At 37.0% G+C, this 17,442-nt stretch overlaps 1 protein-coding gene across 3 annotated transcripts; it reads right to left on the bottom strand.

Annotated features, from left to right (window-relative positions):
• Positions 1-967: 967 nt before the first annotated feature.
• On the bottom strand, positions 968-15,094 carry wnt5a (wingless-type MMTV integration site family, member 5a). Of its 3 annotated transcripts, none has more exons than XM_088915901.1 (5): positions 13,758-15,094; positions 8,438-8,577; positions 7,281-7,528; positions 4,920-5,212; positions 968-4,358 (listed from the first exon to the last, which is right to left on the bottom strand). In XM_088915901.1, exons 2-5 carry the CDS (start codon positions 8,563-8,565, stop codon positions 3,900-3,902), a joined length of 1,128 nt encoding a protein of 375 aa, XP_088772027.1. In that variant the 5' UTR covers positions 8,566-8,577; positions 13,758-15,094; the 3' UTR covers positions 968-3,899. The 3 variants fall into 3 exon arrangements, with proteins under 3 accessions (XP_088772027.1, XP_088772026.1, XP_088772028.1); XM_088915900.1 differs by having other exon boundaries at positions 1,195-4,358; positions 14,195-14,763; XM_088915902.1 differs by lacking the exon at positions 13,758-15,094 and adding an exon at positions 11,584-11,919 and having other exon boundaries at positions 1,195-4,358.
• Positions 15,095-17,442: the final 2,348 nt, after the last annotated feature.

Consider the following 17,442-nt stretch of genomic DNA (forward strand, 5'->3'; position numbering starts at 1 on the left):
TTAGTGTTATCTAGGGTAATGTGGGGGAAAAAAGGAGATAAATTTATTGTAAATGTGGGTTACGACACAGCTCACCAAGACTGTTCTAATAATATATTCACTTTTTTTCTAGAAAATCAAAACATCTGTCAATAGAGACTCATGTGCAAGTAATATATATTTTGCTGAATTTAGACAATCCACAGGCTAAAGAGATCTTCCCATATAGCATATCTCTTACACTTTTTTCCATATGGAAAAATATCCCCATGGCCAAACGACTAAACAATTGGTCAGTAACATTCAGTTTTCATAACCCTTTCAAAGACCAACTAGTTAATTATGTTGTTGCCCAAATCTTAATTGTGAACGGGTTTCAATTTTTGGGGGTTTACCTAAAATAAAAAGGAACACATCACACTCTTTCTATCCCATATATTGAATTACAAAAATATTGCCACCTTTCAGGGGAGTGGAAGTTCAAGAGTTACTTTCACTTACTGAGTATACATTACCAAATTGATCAAATAGACAATTTTACACGACTGGCTAATTCAGCCATTATGTGTTTGATCCCAGGCAGTTCTTCATGCAGTTCCCAGTGTACCATCTTAACCACACGAGCCACTAAGAACTTATGGGAAAATATTTTGTCCATGAAACATACACTTCAAGTTTCACACAAAATATAACTTGCAAGTTGGACAGTGCTTGAAATAAACAGTTTAGCTTTGGCCCCTACTTTACACTAGATGTTTTGAAATATTGCTTCTGAACGGCTTACTTTTCTGTACATTCAAAAGGCATCTGACAAACTGAATGAGGAGTTTACCATTTTCTTTCTGTGAAACTGGCCCCCCCAGCACTGTTTACACCCCTCCACACACACATATACACACAATTCACTTCAAGAATATTTTGTGATCTAAGGGGATGTGCTTTTAAAACTTCACTTGAGCAAAGAAACCATTCACCTGAAATTAAAATATCAACGTGAAAATGTTTTATTTTCAATTAAGCAGAGACAGCATGCACATTCAACTACTGTACATGTGCTAAAGTGTTACCAGTAGCCTGACCTGTGCTTACACAAACTTGGAGACTGGCATCTTTATGAAAACCAATTTACAGACATAAGTGTTTATTTTTCTAAGTGGCAACAAAATGTCTTTCATTTCTGTCCCATGGCAAGAACAACATTTTAACCAACTCTAATGATTTGTAATCTTTATTTTCCACTTCCAGTTTACAAACTAACCTCAGTTTCATTAAAAATACTTTAACACACAGCCAAATACAAATGACTTTCTATAACAAACACATTGATCAATTCCCAATTCAGATAAAACCACCACTTGATGCAATATTCATCCCAGAAATCTGTGCAAAACCTGCTCCTGGGTCCTATCAGGACGTCAGTTTCTTCTGCAGTGTAATTCTTTTAGACTGACAGACAGATATGCAAGGAGGAACAAGTAAAAGGTTGATTTCATGCTGAAAAAAGAAAAGAAAATGTTTCAGCTGTAGAGCCTTCTTCCGGTGTCAAAACGTTGTTTTCTTTCTTTTCAGCACAGAATAACCTATACTTATTTCTTTGCAGCCTACGCATGCTGACACAGCTCCCTACTTGAACTGATATGCAAGAATGTGAAAACGATAAATTGATTACTTTTCGGTGTGCACAACGTGGCACAACATTTGTGAGTATGTTACAGTAAGTCTATTTTAAGACTTACATTAAAACATTGTTCTCATACTACAGACACTAATTTTCTCTTTTTTTCTAGAGTGCTACTTATTTTTTGCAGTCACTAAGGCTGCAATTACACATCTGCCTCATTTTTAATGCTTTTTCTTTGCCAAGCGTTCAGATTGTCTTTAGAGTATGTGTTTTGCATTAGCTGGATCTTCTAAAATGAACCAAAACTTAAGAAGTTGAATTTCTGCTAAACACAACAGAAATGTATAATTTGTTATACACAAAAAAGGTTGAAATTGTTCTACAGTAACTGAAATTTAAGATTTCCTCATGCAATTTATTTTAGTTGATAAGGTTCAATTTAAGATCTGTTTAGACCCAGCAAATAGCAGGTGTTTGATTTTTCTGAAGCAAGGACCAAAAATGTACAAATTCAAAATTTCTTACATTTTCTTACCTTAAAATGTTAGTTTGTACAAAGGTAACCAAGAGGATTTGTTTATACAGCTCCAAATGAGAAAAACATCCAGTACATATTACAGTATAGCAGAATGGGCATTTTACTTGTGTATTATATAAATGCATATGAAAATTTAAATTCAAATTTTAAAATGTTTTGCAGTATACTGTTAGGAATTTTAAAATCAGTTATTAGACTTAGAAGGAAATGTAGTTTCAAAGTTTTCTTAAAAAAATTTATTGAAGCACAGAAGCACAAAGGTCCAATTTAAAACTGAAAAACACATAAAAAAAAGCTTTGGATTTGACAGGTACCTAGTAAACAGAGGGGCTAACAGCAGACGTAGCGTTACTGAAGAACAAATCAAGAACATGTGGATTAGATTTGAATGTGCCATGCATGCAACCCCTATAACACTTTATACTGTTCATAATGTATGCGGTATACCAATTGATGTGCTCCACGCATAAGACTTTCAAACTAGTTTGAAAGGACTAATGTGCATTCCCTTTATACAGCAAAACCAATAGTGAAGAACGGTTTTCAAAGAAGTGTTATAAGAGGCATATCACATCGTCTGAACAGAATAATCACTGTATAGTAATTGGTATTACGTGCTAACATGCGCGCATATTAACCTGAAAATATCTTTTTTTTTTTCTTACACAAGTAAACGAAATGAACGGAAAATGAAGATTGTTTTTTTCTTTAAAAAAAAGAGGTGTTTTACAGGAGTTGAAAATAAATACATACAATATAATCATTGTTCGTACAGAAGTAGTATATACAGAGCTTGGGGTAGTACACCAAAGATACGAAACAAACATTGCCCATATATATTTAAACCGTTTAAGTATGATAAGGTTAGTGAATACCTGTATTAATATGGAAAAAGTAGCATAAAAATAAATGTTACATTATTGCTGTTGTTTTGTAATAAGGAAGCTTGTTACTAAATTTTAAAAAAGTGCACAACACTGCATCACAATGGATCAGAGATCAGACAAAAGATACGTAAAATGATTTTATAATTTCAATAAAAAAAGGCACTTTGAACTTGGGTTTTTACATGCAGTGAAGTTGGAAACGGTGCTTTCAAACTGACAGATGCCTCCCTAGCACTGTGCTTCCGTTTTGCATTCTACCATTCTACACACTCTTCCAGATACGTTTCCAAATTCAACAAAAACACAGGTTAGCAGTAGATTATATTGCCCACAATTTAAAAAAAAAATCCTTTTGTGCAAGATAGCACATACACAGCAATGTGGATCACTCTCACATTGTTAAAGATTTGGGGGTGGGGGATGGGCGGCGGTTGGGGGACTTTGGTATACATTAGCAGTTGAAATAAGAAAATGCGTATTGGTCCCTGCAGACTGCTTACCTGTCACAGTTGCACCAATTAACTTTAGAAAATGAATGTAAGCGGTATAAAGACTAATTTTGGAGTTTCTCAAAGAATGGCTTTGTAGCTTGCAAAGAAATGCATCTCTTTGCAAAGCATCATGACTTATACTTGCATTATGGGAGAACTGCCCACTAGACTGCCCACTGCCCACACGCCTACTAGACTGTATAAAAAAAAACAATCCTTTTATAGGTTCAGCAAAATCTCTTTGTAAATAAATATTTCAAGATATTCTCCATTTTTGTAGACATGTTAGATTATTTTCCTTATCTGTTACTTGAAGGGTTTCAGTCTTTGCAATGGGATAATTGTTTAACTCTATAAATATAATCTATATAGTTCTTCTTCTGTTATTTGCAGACAAATTGGTCCACGATTTTCGAGCATCTCTTGCACTTCACGTAGCAGCACCAGTGAAACTTGCAGTGGCATCTCTCTACCACCTGGGCCTTGAACTGATCGTAGCCCCTTCCACAGCACATCAGCTCACACCCATCCATGCCCTCCGATGTCTTGTTACAGAGCCTCCCCTGAGTCCCCAGCGATCCTGTGCTCTCGTTTCTAACGCAGTAGTCTGGGCTGCTGTCAATGTAGATGAGGTCGTGGCTGGTAGGCGTGTTGAATTTGTTGTTGACCTGCACCAGTTTACCTCTGGAGTTGAGCTTCATGGCTGCCGCGCTGTCGTACTTCTCCTTCAGGGCGTCTCCGACCTTCCGAAAATCGGCCAGCTGCAGCCAGCAGGTCTTCAGGCTGCAGGACCCCGAAACACCATGACACTTGCAGGAGACGTGAGCGAGGTCTGAGACAGTCTGAGGAAAGCAGAAGAAAGAGCAATCAATAGGAGCACTTATCCTGCAACTTCACTCCATGGGGGCAAGAATAGGGTTTTCAGTGCTGGCGAAACATCCTGAGCTGTAAAATTAGGCAGGACAATTCCAACCACTTCCTTAGTGGAGACAACTGTCAGATGCCCAGCTTTCACCAATACTACATCAACCATTCCCTGTCACAAACATTTTTTACATGTACTGTATATACAAACCGTATTTATTCTCACAAATTCTGTATTTGCAAACGGCTTTGAGAGAAACTTGAGCTCTAAACCTCAAGTCAGAGCCATGACAGCTGAACTTGAAAGGCCACTTGGAAAGATCGCAAGAGGTTCAAAGAAAAAGAAGCTGAAAACACTTAAACATGAGGGGGAAAAAAAACACTGATCTCTCCAATAAAAGAAAAAAACGATTGATTTAAACCAAAACATACCAACACACTGAGAAAAAAAAGTGACACACAGATCCCTCTGCTTCCCAGGATACAAAGCACATGCTTATTCTGTAGTCTGACAATAACAGATGGTAAAGTGTCCTTACTCTTCGTCCTGCTTCATTGTTGTGCAAGTTCATGGATATTCTTGCGCCCTCGTATGACCCTTTTTGGTACGTTTTCTCTCTTTCCCGGGCATCAACAAATTCCTTGGAGAATCTGTAGCCGTAGTCGAGGTTGTCTCCGCAGCCACCCCAGAGCCAGTCCCGGGGCAGGTCCTTAGGCCTTGCCGCCCTGCTGCAGCCACAGGAGGAGAGCTCCCCCTCCCTGCAGGCCCGGCTTACTGCGTTCACCACCCCCGCTGCGCTGATGGCATAGGTGAAGGCGGTTTCACGGCTGCCTGGCGTTAATCACACAACAGGAAAACGTGTAAGATGGGAACAGAATGGCTGTGAAAATGAAGACTAGGGGTCAGGCTTTCCCTATGACAGCCTACTGTTATTATTGTGAGGCCGGTCCAGGTAAGAGGGAAATGGAGATTGAAAACAAGCACGATCCCTGTGGGGGATTTAAAAAGTACTGTGGGATTTAATTGTTGAAGCATTACCTCTTGCCTGCAGTGTCAGTTGAGGAGGGGAAAAAAAAGTTACTTTTGACAATGTCAAATACAGTAAAGGGAACTGCCTACGAGAGTAAGCAACCAACATATATGATCTGCAGACTGCTGAATACTATTTATAGGAGACCATCTATTCTTATTCACTCAAAAATAATGTCCTGTCTAGGCTGAGGCAGCACAATCTCAGTCTTAATGCGGGTGAACATTCCATTCACCAGAATCTATTCCAGTTCCACGGATCCAGCTAAGCAGAGGAGAGAGCACAACATTCATCTAAAACGAACAATTTCAATAACAACAAGAAGAATTCTGGGGAAGGCTTTCCCCACTGGAAGAGATTTTGATCAAAGCTTGGTGGCTTTGCAGCTTGCCTCTGGGATCTCATTTGAATACTTTATGAAACTTATTTTAATTGCTAGCTTGCATTCCCGGCTACATAAGAGCAAGTGCAAATACATCTGAATTTCAGGAATATTTCTCCCTCCTAAATTTTATAACCTACCCTGTAAATACCTCTCATTTACTTCTGGTTAAAGAAAATAAAACATACTAAAGAAAAGGCAATGTATTTAAGGAAGCAGCCACAGAGCATTATGTTTGCATTAAGTCAGATGTATAGCTTTTCTCAACAATTTACATTAACCACCCAGAAGAAACTGCTATTTCATGAATACTTCCATGGAACAAAAATGAATAGATTCATTGAGATTTTCATAGTATCACACAAAGCACATACTGTTTCCAATCTCTATGGCACAAAATGTATACAACATGTTGGGTAAAGATATTACATTTGCTATGAAGAATATGCTTCACAAATAAAATTATGTCATTGTACAAGCATTGTTTCAGTTGGGCAAAATGAAATACCTATAAGCTATCACCTTGAATGTATTTTTTCCAACTGCACAGACATTCATACTAATGAAGAATGACGAAGAACTTGTTTTACCGCAATCTTGCATTGGTGAACACTGCAGAGCACGTGTCTATGTGAATCACTGTGATAAGCTGCTGCTTGTGGTAGAAATATCCAACCTTTATCTGACTCATTATGCACAGTTCAGTGTTTCTCCTTTCCAACACTACAGAAGTCCATGGGACAAAACCTGTCATAATTCATAAGGAACAGCCTTTCCATAATGTGCCAATACCGGATTCTATCCAATTATCAGACAGAATAAGCTGAAAAGGTATTTGAACTTGTTGCTCTGTGCAAGTCAGCATCAATTACCCAAGAGTGAATTCTGTATGTACATTCAAGAACTGTGTGGGGTTTTTAATGTTTGCATATGATATTTAAGTACTGTATTCTTTAGAATTATAACAACAAGATCTACCAAAACTGATGGGAAAGCATTAGTTTAAAATCCACAGCAAACATCAATTTTGGAAATGTTGTAATTGCTTACTATTTTAAGTGCCCATTGAAAGGCTGACTTAAGATGTTTTGATGGAGCCAAACCTTTTTTTCAGATCTCATAAGTCTCTGTTATTAGCCGCTAAAAATGTACATTTCCTTAAGTGCTGCAAAAACAGCACTGATTTGGGGATTTTCTTCTAAGAGAAGTGAAGATCAGAATGGGCATCAGTTCTAGAATCTATCTAATCTGCAAAGACAAAGATTGTATTCCACTTACAACTAATGTACTGGGGGTAGGCAGCCAACTTGCTCTGAGCCGCAATTTAGGATTTTTGATTTTACAACCAACCGCTAAACTAAGCTCAAAATAGCTCTACTAACATATACTCCGAATACAAGTCTGTGAGCAATATCTACATTTCTGATTTTCTGTGCAAGAAATGTGCACATTTAGAAAAATACAACAAACAAAGAGAATTTTTCCACCTATTTGCATGACCCTTCCAAAGACAGAGGAGTTATCCACAGTGCTGCAGTTCCACCTTCTGTTCCTGAACTGATATTGACATTCCTTGATTCCAGTCTTTGCCCCCTCTCCAATATATTGCATATGGTCCTGATACAGCTGGCAAAGTTTCTTCTGCCCTTGTGAAAGTCCTGCCAATTGGCTACAGAGTGGCTGTGCACCTATGATGTAAGCCTCTGGAATCAGTAGAGGATTCATGGCCAGAGACCTGCAAAGTGAAATTTTGCAGATAATTATAATTAGTTTTGAAAGTATGGTAGCAAAGTAATTCCACAACAACAAGATGCAACCAACCCCCCCACCAAAAAACATCTGTATTCATTAATGTTACAGGATGAGAACTTAATGACAAAAAACACACGAATCTTATTACAGATGTTTAAGCTGTACCCAAACCTTAAAGTTTATACAAAGGTCATTCAAATCGCAAAACAGTGCCAATGGAATACAATACCACTGGTAGAAATTTCCAGGAACAAGAATGATTTTTCTCTAGAAATACCCCATCGTAAAGCCAAACAAGTTGACAGTAATAATAAGATGACAGAACTATCATTTTAAGTTTTACTTTTTATTGGTCCACAAATGTGACCAGCATATTTGCGTATTTTTGTAATGTCTACAAATATTTTAAAAATGTATTTGATTTCCTAGTGCACTCAGGGCTCCATATCTCATGTGCCTGAATGTACAGGTTTATGTAAGGCTCTACACAAGCAAAATTATATAAGATTTCACTGAATGTTTTTGATTTAACACTATGAAAAAAACAGAGCAAACCTTGTTAAAATCCTACAATCCCTGGAAGATGTAATAGAACTGGAGCAATTAAAGTGTTTAATTTTTAGACAGGGTTTGAAGAAATTCTTGTCATAGACCATAATTATAGGAACATGTTTCACTAATAGCTTAATTGGAACATCATTACGACGCTACACACAACTCATACTTATCCCTCTTAAATGTGTGCAATCCTAGCTTTCTACATTCCTGTCTCATGTGTTAACTCTATTTTTGCATTTGTCAGAACTTTCATATGGCGAGATTATAGCATTAAACATTTCAGACTTCTAAAACACATTCTATACATAAAGGAAAAAGCAAAAGTTATACATACCACCAAGAACTAGCCTCTACAACTGCTTGCATGAAGAATGTCAGGAACATAACTATCAGTACAAAATGTCTAGAAGCCATTATACTTCTTCTAAATGTTGAGCAGGTAAGTCCGTTTGCCAGAATCATTCTGAAAGTGGTCTGGAAACACATAAAAAGCATCACTTAGTTATTTTACTGTGCTGAAGTATGATGCATGCAAAACTGCATCTCAAGCGCCATTAGGAACAGTCTTGTATTTTGTGAACAGCTTATGTACGAGTTTTACTTTCCTGCAGAAGATCTTGATGCTTCAGGGACCCACTCAAGTCTGTTATTGGTTACAGAACAGTAATTTGGCATGGGGCTTTTGTGTGAATCACATGGAACTGATGGACAAGTGCCCTGGAGACTAGAATGTCCTTCATGAGTCTGGAAAAGGAATTCTTTTGTGGACAATTAACTAATTTAATGAAAGGAACACCAGTTCTTAAAAAAAACAAGACTATGAAAGCAGTTCAACTAACAGTTACCAAGACTTATTCTTTTTAATAAAAAATACTCAAATTAAATCAAAAGATCTAGAATCTGGATCAAAGATGACCATTAACGTTTTTTTTGTGGATTGCACTGATCTTAAAACGCACTTGGTCTTAATGGACTTGTAAGAATCTTTTATTTTCTCCACATGGACAAAAAATTACTGTGCGTACATTCTCACTCAGACATCGCCCAGTAAGAAGCATCTTCAGGAGGAAAAACGTGTCGCTTTCTTTACATGTTTTCTAAAGTATAACAGCTTTCTAATTAATCTGAAATCACCTTTGTCTTTATTAAACGCCAACATTTTTAAAAGCTATATTTCGAATCTAAAAAAGGTACCCACGTGTCTTCTTGTACTGTTAATTCACGAGTTAAAATTAACTCGCTGCATAAAAATCGTTTTTTTTTAGAAGCAACTCTTCTTTCTGATAATTGTTCATGGATTAAGAGACAGACGGCCTCAAAATGTCAAGAACCCCCCCCTCAGATACTAGCTAACGGCTGTCACAGAAGAACTGCTCGTTTGAAGACGCAGTCGAGGAATAACCCTGAAATACGCTTCTTAAAGTCCGAATACCAGGTCTGGATCAATACGACGAACTGTAGTATTGTCCGAGGCCACCCGAAGCAGAACTATGCAAAAGGCGAAATTAACTGTCGCAGAAAGCCGATTTATAGTGATACACTGAAAAAGCCCATTTAAAGCTGAACTTGAGTCTTTATGAAGTAGTCACCCACGCACTGTTACAGAGCGCATTTTATTAGTAAAATCCACAAACGACTGTATACAAACAAACCCTTAAGTTCCTTAACATGAAAGCTACCTCCTATTCAAATATATTTTAAAAAAAGTTTATAGAGCTGCTGAGGAGAAATTATACAACTAGGCAGTTCTCCTGAACTAAGAATTGCACCGAAATTAGGAAGAAGCTAACAATACTCTTACCTCTCCATCCCTCGGGCCTTTATGTACTTTTGTGAATTGCAAGAACTTAGAATTAATTGAACGAAACTTCAAATTCCACTTAAACGAAAATAATCGTTCACATTTATGTCAACGCTCAATTTCTACTTTAATTTACAAAATTCACTTTGGTCCTATTTTACGAAGTGTAGCTACTGCATTTTTAAATCGAGCTCATAGCGGATAATGTTCCTTCAGATTTTACATAGTCTACAAACTGGGATGGACTGTATCTGTAGGGAATAGATTGTGGCCATCGTTAGCTCTGGAACAACTCTCTCGAATCCAATTAAAATGTCGGTGTTATAATGCAGCTTTAAAAAATAATACAGATTTACGGCACCAAAAATTCACGCATAGCCTATAGTTGTTCAATATAAAATGTGAAGAAATGAGATCCGCTTAAGTCCACAGCAAACTCTAATTACCAGATCATGTACTTCAGCGACACGCAGTCTGCTACACCTTTCACGGCAACGCTGACAATGAATGGACTGAAAGAGAAAAAAAAATGCGCTAGCAACTGCATTAATAAATGTGTTCATTACAGTGTGGGCTACATCGGTGGAGACGTTAAAACATTTTTACGCAACCGGTCTGAAAGCAAAAATCTTCATCACTGCTCAAATGTAATCAGCAACTGACAGCTTACCTGCCTAGAAAAATACCCCTGAACACACGCAAGGCCATATAATTTAAGATAAATATGAACTTCGTTTTCTACATCGGAAATTAGAAAAGTGTACAACTTATCAAAATGCTTATTAATTTTGATAAGCAAAATTATCCGACAAATTCATTTTCATTATAGACGCAATTCACCGACGTATTTTACAGGTAGCGCTTCCAAACGTAATGGAACAAACTGGATATACTAAAAATTAAATTCGATAAAATTTTAGAGTTCGATAATATGACAAAAGTTTATTTAAACTGTAGTATAAAGCAAATTACATTTTATCAAAAAAAGTAAAAACCCTATTAATTTCATCCATTACTTCTGACCGCTTAATTCCCGGAACGTGGCACATTGGCTCAGATTAGTATACGTATATTTTGCAAAGTCAGACAAATCTTCGGACAGTTTCGACCAAACGTTGAAATGGTGATTAAACTCTATTACACAGGGGGAAATGATTAAACAGAATTGCAGCGTATTTACATTACATTCGTTTTAAAATACAAATTGAAATGCTTCTGTAGAGTGCGTGAGCCACACGAACAAATTGCAAAGCCTTATGAATTCTATAAATTACTTTTTTTTTCAGGTAAGTTTTTTTTTAAATGTGAATGTTCCCTCCCTGAAGACTTGGGGCCTCTTTAATTACTATTTAATATTCAGCCAACTTTTACATCATTTATAATACAGCACATGCTTTCGTTTATATGTTCAAAACATTCCCCGTTCCGCCGCCCTCCGACACTGCAGTAATTAAAGAGGGGGATGCATTTTCTCATCACCAAACGACACCCGAGTCTGAAGCTTTTTCATTTATATATATATAAATATGGCTAACTGGCGCTCCTGATTTAGGAAACAGCGAGGGAAACTTGATCAAGCCGTGACGATTTCAATTTGCGCTGGGTGCGTATAGATGTATTGGAATAGGTTAGAAAAATTAAAACACTGTCCGATCGCTCATTACTGCAACACCTCTTACATTTTAGGGGACAAACCACCACTTCTGTGCTTTAATCATCATTCCTTTACTTATGTCCGTTAGAATTGAGCATGTAGTCCCCGTATACGGTTACTTTCCAATACCACAGGGGGGAAGCGTCGTTCTCGGCTGAGGAATGAGTGAATTAATCCAGTCGCAGACCTATTTCAAAACGAAGGGACACAAGACCACTCTGCTCCACATTCCAGCATCTCGACTCATGTCGCGTCAAATTCCTGCCCCCAAGTCCAATGTCACATTTGGATTTTTTTTTTTTTAGTCCCGACTACAGCGTTACCAAAGCACCAGACTGGCTCGAATGACCCCGTCCTCTGAAATTTCTCAGGTGAGAGCCAAGGACGGGAAATTCCTAAGGGGAGGGTGTTAAGCATTAATTGATAGTTAACTCGTCAACACGTGGGGGCTCCCTTTTCACACAGTTCATGCTTTTCAGTGCTGAACCACTAAACCATTCTCCCTCATACAACTGATTGCTCGGAAAATCGAAAACGTTACACTTCTGCTTGCTTGAGCAGTGTAGATTTCTGCACCGTGGCTCAGCTCCTGCAGACAAAGCTTTTTAAAGTCGTCTTTCATCAAAACGACGGCCGACATTCATTTAATAACAATACCCAAGATACACTGGACGCAGAAGAACGCAGGGCTGTAATTAAAAGACAAATCGGTTCTCAAAACTAGTATAAAACAGCGTCGTGTAACCTTTTAAGAACTCAAAAGAAAATGTTGCAGCTTGTAGAGAAAAAATAACCTCGCTCAATTTCAGCTCCCATCGAATTAAACTGAGAGCTCCACGTAATACATCAGATTTCCTACCTGATCGAATCGAGTCAGCTACTTTAAAGAATTCACAACTGTACATTAGTTTTGTAGTGTGCAAAATTTAAAATAAAATATTATGCCACAATTGCGAGTTTCAGTTCAAGTACGAGAAAGATATAAAACAAACCAGAGGCAGACGCAGTAGAGATATTAAGTATTCTGGAAAGTTAAAAAAATACACCACAATAACGGTATAATGAAAACAGAAGCTTGTACTTGAGGGGGAAAAAACGATATCGAGTAAAACCAGCACCTAATTTTATGTTTCGAGAACGTCTTCGTACCAACTGAAGACCGACGTCGAAACGACTTTTAATTAGGTAGCTTGAAAATGTAGCATTTCCCCTGCAGAAAAGATGTTGCACGACAAAAACCATGCTTTAAATGTTACACTAGGTTTAATATATAGATGATATTATGCCTATAATTAAGGAAAATTGATAAAACGATCATTAATATACTCACGTTTCTATTGAGTATGAGTAACCCACGGTTTCCATCTTCAAATTAATCTAAATGATGTTTATATAAATATAGTAAGGGAACTCCACATTCAATATCCCGAAGAATGAGAAGGTAGATTCCTTTGAATACAGATGTTATAGTCCTACTAAAAAAGACTAGTTACGGAAAGATCCGCAGAAAGATTAAATTTAGTCCAAAGCGGCTGTCACAGAAACTGGCATTATAGACATGATTAACCTTTTCCTGTTGTTGTTATCGTCCCTCGATCACTAGCGTATGTTCAAATTCAAATACTTCTTTTTTTTCCATTGCACGTAACAGCCGCTATCAGGACACCAATAAAGAACTTTTACATCTGTGAGGTCCGTTGTAATATTTTTTTTAAAACCACTATATTGCAAAAATGTGTTCCCTAGAACGCCAGTAGGGGGTGCCATTCTTACAAAAACAATGTTAAATTATAAAAGACCATATTATTCGGCGAATTTAAGATGCACGTTTGGAAAACAGCTGAATTGCAAAGACGCCTTTCTCAAGTGCAGCAAATACAAGTTAAGTGTATGTAAACGTTTTTATTCAGCTCGACTCCAGAGGCTGTAGAGAAAAAAACAACAACATTTTCTTTCCCGCATGAACAATGTAACGCTGAGTTCTGGCTGCAAATTAGATAAGAAATCTGTTCCCGGTAGCCAACAGAATAAAAGTATTGAAATTTAAGGATATATATACACACACGTGGGACCACAGAGGAAATATTCTTATGGATAAAGCATCTTTCAAAATGTTAAGCACGCATTAAAGCAAAGATAAGCCAGTCTGTTGAGTCGAAAATTTACATTTATTTGCCATATAAAGAATAAGAAACCTACCTTCGAGACTTTTGTCAAATAATCTGTAATCCACGCTTTATTATTTGGTTATCGAGTGTCCTATTCCTCTGCAAAGCTCCTGTGTAGTCGAATAGATTTACCATCCAAAGCATACGAAGGCATTAACAGAACATACACTGTTCCTCAGTGATAGTGGCGATTAATCTTCTGTTTCGGCGTTGAAAAATTAACAAGGGATAGACTACCCGGCGCTCCTCGCACACAACTGCCGAAAGTAAAGCAATGAGAAGCTATTTACAATGTCCAAAAGCAATCTGAATAATTAGCGCTTCTAACAAACGTGGGCGTGATTGTGCGGAAACACTTAATGACAATTAAAACATCCACAAGCAACAAAAAAAAGTGCCACAGGCAGATGCTGAACCAGTAAAACTTTTTTTTTAACCGGCGCTGTGTTTTTTTTAATAGAAAGTTACCTTTCTCAGGTTCTGCAAACTGCTTCAACAATGCGTTCCGGCACAGATGAAGAAACGACCAATAACTGTTTTGTGGGCCAAAAACAGGACAAAAAACTCCCCCGAAAGCCTTCTTTTACACTTTCAGCCAGATGCGTTTCTACCTGCTGGACTGTTCACATGGGAATCTTCGTAGCAAATAAACTTTCACTGTATCCTCCATTCTGAGCAGAACACCAATCCCCCCTTTTCTGGCTTCGGTAGCAGCGGTTTGCAATTCAAGAATTGCCAACCAAGTTCTTTGGCTCCCAAATCCAGCTGCAAAAATCGGACGACGAAAATCCGTTTTTTTTAAAAAAAAAATAAAAATTAAAAATTAAAAAAAACAACAACACAAAAGCAGGTATTTCCAATAACCAGTCCGAAAGGAGTTACCGCAGGGAAGCTTAAACCATTATTTAAGATTCGAAAATGACGAGCGTTTCAATCTATGTTTTTTTTTTCCCCCAGAAAAAAAGTTAACTACGTAAAAGAGCTTCGGACTTCTTCAAATACATCACCTGCCTCTCCGCCTTCTCTCTGTAACTAGCAAAAGCTACAACTGATGAGCACAAGAAAACTTCTCCTTCGCGCATGCGCCCTGCGCCTCCTACTCTCCACCACCAGATTGGTTTTAAAGTCATAAAACTCCTTTAGAGACTGGACGCAGGAAATAAAAAAACTCGGGCATTTGTTCCTAAAATCGTCACGTAGCTTTGAAGACTCCCGAAACAACCCGCTCGAATATTGCATGCCATATTACGTGTCTTTGAGCAGCACAGGCAACAGGTAAACATCATTTTTAAAGATGAATTTAGTTGAGCAAATGAGAGAATATGAAATAGACTGTATGAAGAATAAAAAGAACGGCTTGAAAATGAAGCATGTCCTTGTTACTAAACGCAATTAACTTTTCCATACACAAAATCACACAAAAATCTAAATAAAAATAATTGTTGAATAATTTAACCAGCTGTTCGCATTTGAGTTTATCTGGTCTCTTGGCAACGTTAATTCGCGAATATTTTAATGTCAGGGCAGCGCAAGAGTAGAATGCAAATATTTAACACCTTTATGTAAATTGTAATGAGTAACTCTGTTTTGAATATTTTCATAACGTTAAAGCCAGAAAAAAGACAAGATTTATTCCTATTAAAGACTGTATCCCTTGGCTGTCTTTCAGCGAACAGTTTCAACAGCTAATACTAGCAGAACAAGGCATCTGTCTTTTGGAACAACAGGTTGTTATCAATGACCGGCAGATTACTTAAAACAAGAACCTTAGGGTGTATATTTCAATTTAGGATGTAAACCTTTTTTATTAAACTAATATCATTTTTGGGAAAGTGATAATACTTCACAAATATCACCTTTTTTTCTTTGCATATAACCCAATTGGTATGTTCTCTTTCTAATAATAATTTGGTAGGTATTATGTTTAAATCGAAAATGTAATTTTACCATAAGATTTCAATTTTTTTTTGCTGTAATTATATTCGCGCCTTTTTGTTTATATACTTCGTCATTTGGAAAATATCTTTTAAACTTAAAATTTCAGGTAGGTTTTTATTGTTATAATGTAATAGCAGCAGCAGCGAAAGTTGTGATAAGTTGTTTAGATAAAAAATGAGTTAACATGTTTAACGTTCGTGTGTTTTCCAATAATAGCTGGAATAGTCGATGTTCGATAGTTCCAACTTCGAAACTAATCATGTTGGAGGTGGACGAGGATAAAAAAAAATGTACAGGTGTGATTGAAATGTCAAATACATGTATTTGTGATGTACGGTACCTTAAAATGAACTGGAATCGAAAGGAGCAGAACAAATGGAATATTTGTTTTTAGAAATGATTTAAATCATCTTAACGTGGACACTAAAATGTGATTCTTCCAAAAAAAAAAATCTTTAAATACACAATGTAAAATACAAACAAGGAGTCGGTCTTTTAGGTTTACATAACGGTGTCACTAAAATGACCAGATTTAGAGCCGGTCTAAGGGTCTGTGTCTAAGGTGTTTTTAAAGCCTACATGAATGAGGAGAATTGGGTAACGTTGTAAAAATGGGTGGAACGCTCTGGCTAAACAAGACCGCTATTACCTAAAATAACCCACTACAGGGACCCCAGGCTGTCACTCGGTAAGAGCCTGAGTTTGAATTTTCTGACACGGATATCGTGTTACACTCCAGGATCTGTCGGGAGTACCTCACGTTAATTACTTATTTGGAACTAATTTATGAAATATAGATGGGTGGCAGACACATCGGTGAATTTATTAAATTTGATGACATCGTATTTTTTTTGTTTCCTTTATACCGCAAGAAACTGGAGAAAAACTATTTGAAAAATAAATGTAATAGAAGCGATTGTTCTTTAGAGGTTTGTATTTACTTTCAGTTCAGCTACTTTGATCCTTTAAGCAATAACATATATTAAATTAATTGAAAAAAACAAGTTATGAGTTGAAGCATTTTTCTGTTTTTTTAAAATGTTGATGGGTAGCCCCATCTTGTGCCCCCAACGTATACGACGTTTTGTAACTTAACTTTACTTTATTTTTCAACTTTTATACTTCATATTTCAAATTTATACACGTTTCGGTCTCGCTGTGTAAATTTCGTATTGACCTTATAATTCAGGTAAGAAAGTTCTTAAGATTTCTGTTCATCATCTGAAATTACTCTTTGGGGTTCCATAAGATTCACTTCAGTTATTTAATTTGAAAAAATATGCCAGAAGGGAGACAACTGCAGTTTGAGGATAAGATACAGTAAGTCCTGTACTAAATGAATAACGCAAAAAAAAAAAAAGGTCCGGGAAGATAAGTCTGTGAATCCCTGAGCACAATCACTTTTCTTGTTTCTCCAGGTCTGTCTGCTAGAGTCTCTCATCTTTGTAATATATTGTATATAAAGTTTACAATGACGCTGCTCTGCAAAAAAAAAAACAAACAAACCGAATATGCTGTAAGGTGGAACAAAAATGAATTACTCAGGACTGACCCAGAAAGTACTGTATATAAGATAAAGGCGTGAACGTCTAGAGTTGTTCTTTAGAAAGCTGTCTTTACTACTGTACCAACTCCTTTCTACCCCCCTTTCAAAGTCAGTCTGAAGAACGGTACGATCTGAAAATCCAGGAAAGATCCTAAACGAGTTTCCCTGAACAGCTTCCTTAGCTCCCAGAGATCTTTGGCACTTGCAGCTCTGGTGAGAGACAGCATACTGT

Source organism: Atractosteus spatula, chromosome 5 (genome assembly GCF_055471065.1).
Source record: "Atractosteus spatula isolate fAtrSpa1 chromosome 5, fAtrSpa1.hap1, whole genome shotgun sequence".
NCBI classification, from domain to species: Eukaryota; Metazoa; Chordata; class Actinopteri; order Semionotiformes; family Lepisosteidae; genus Atractosteus; species Atractosteus spatula.

Excerpts from the sequence above, each read along its gene's own strand:
- wnt5a (XM_088915901.1), bottom strand. The coding sequence starts at position 8,565 with ATGATTCTGGCAAACGGACTTACCTGCTCAACATTTAGAAGAAGTATA. Across the intron at positions 7,529-8,437 it reads GTAGAGGCTAGTTCTTGGTG|GTCTCTGGCCATGAATCCTC; the intron begins GTATGTATAACT and ends TTCACTTTGCAG. Across the intron at positions 4,359-4,919 it reads ACAATGAAGCAGGACGAAGA|ACTGTCTCAGACCTCGCTCA; the intron begins GTAAGGACACTT and ends TGCTTTCCTCAG.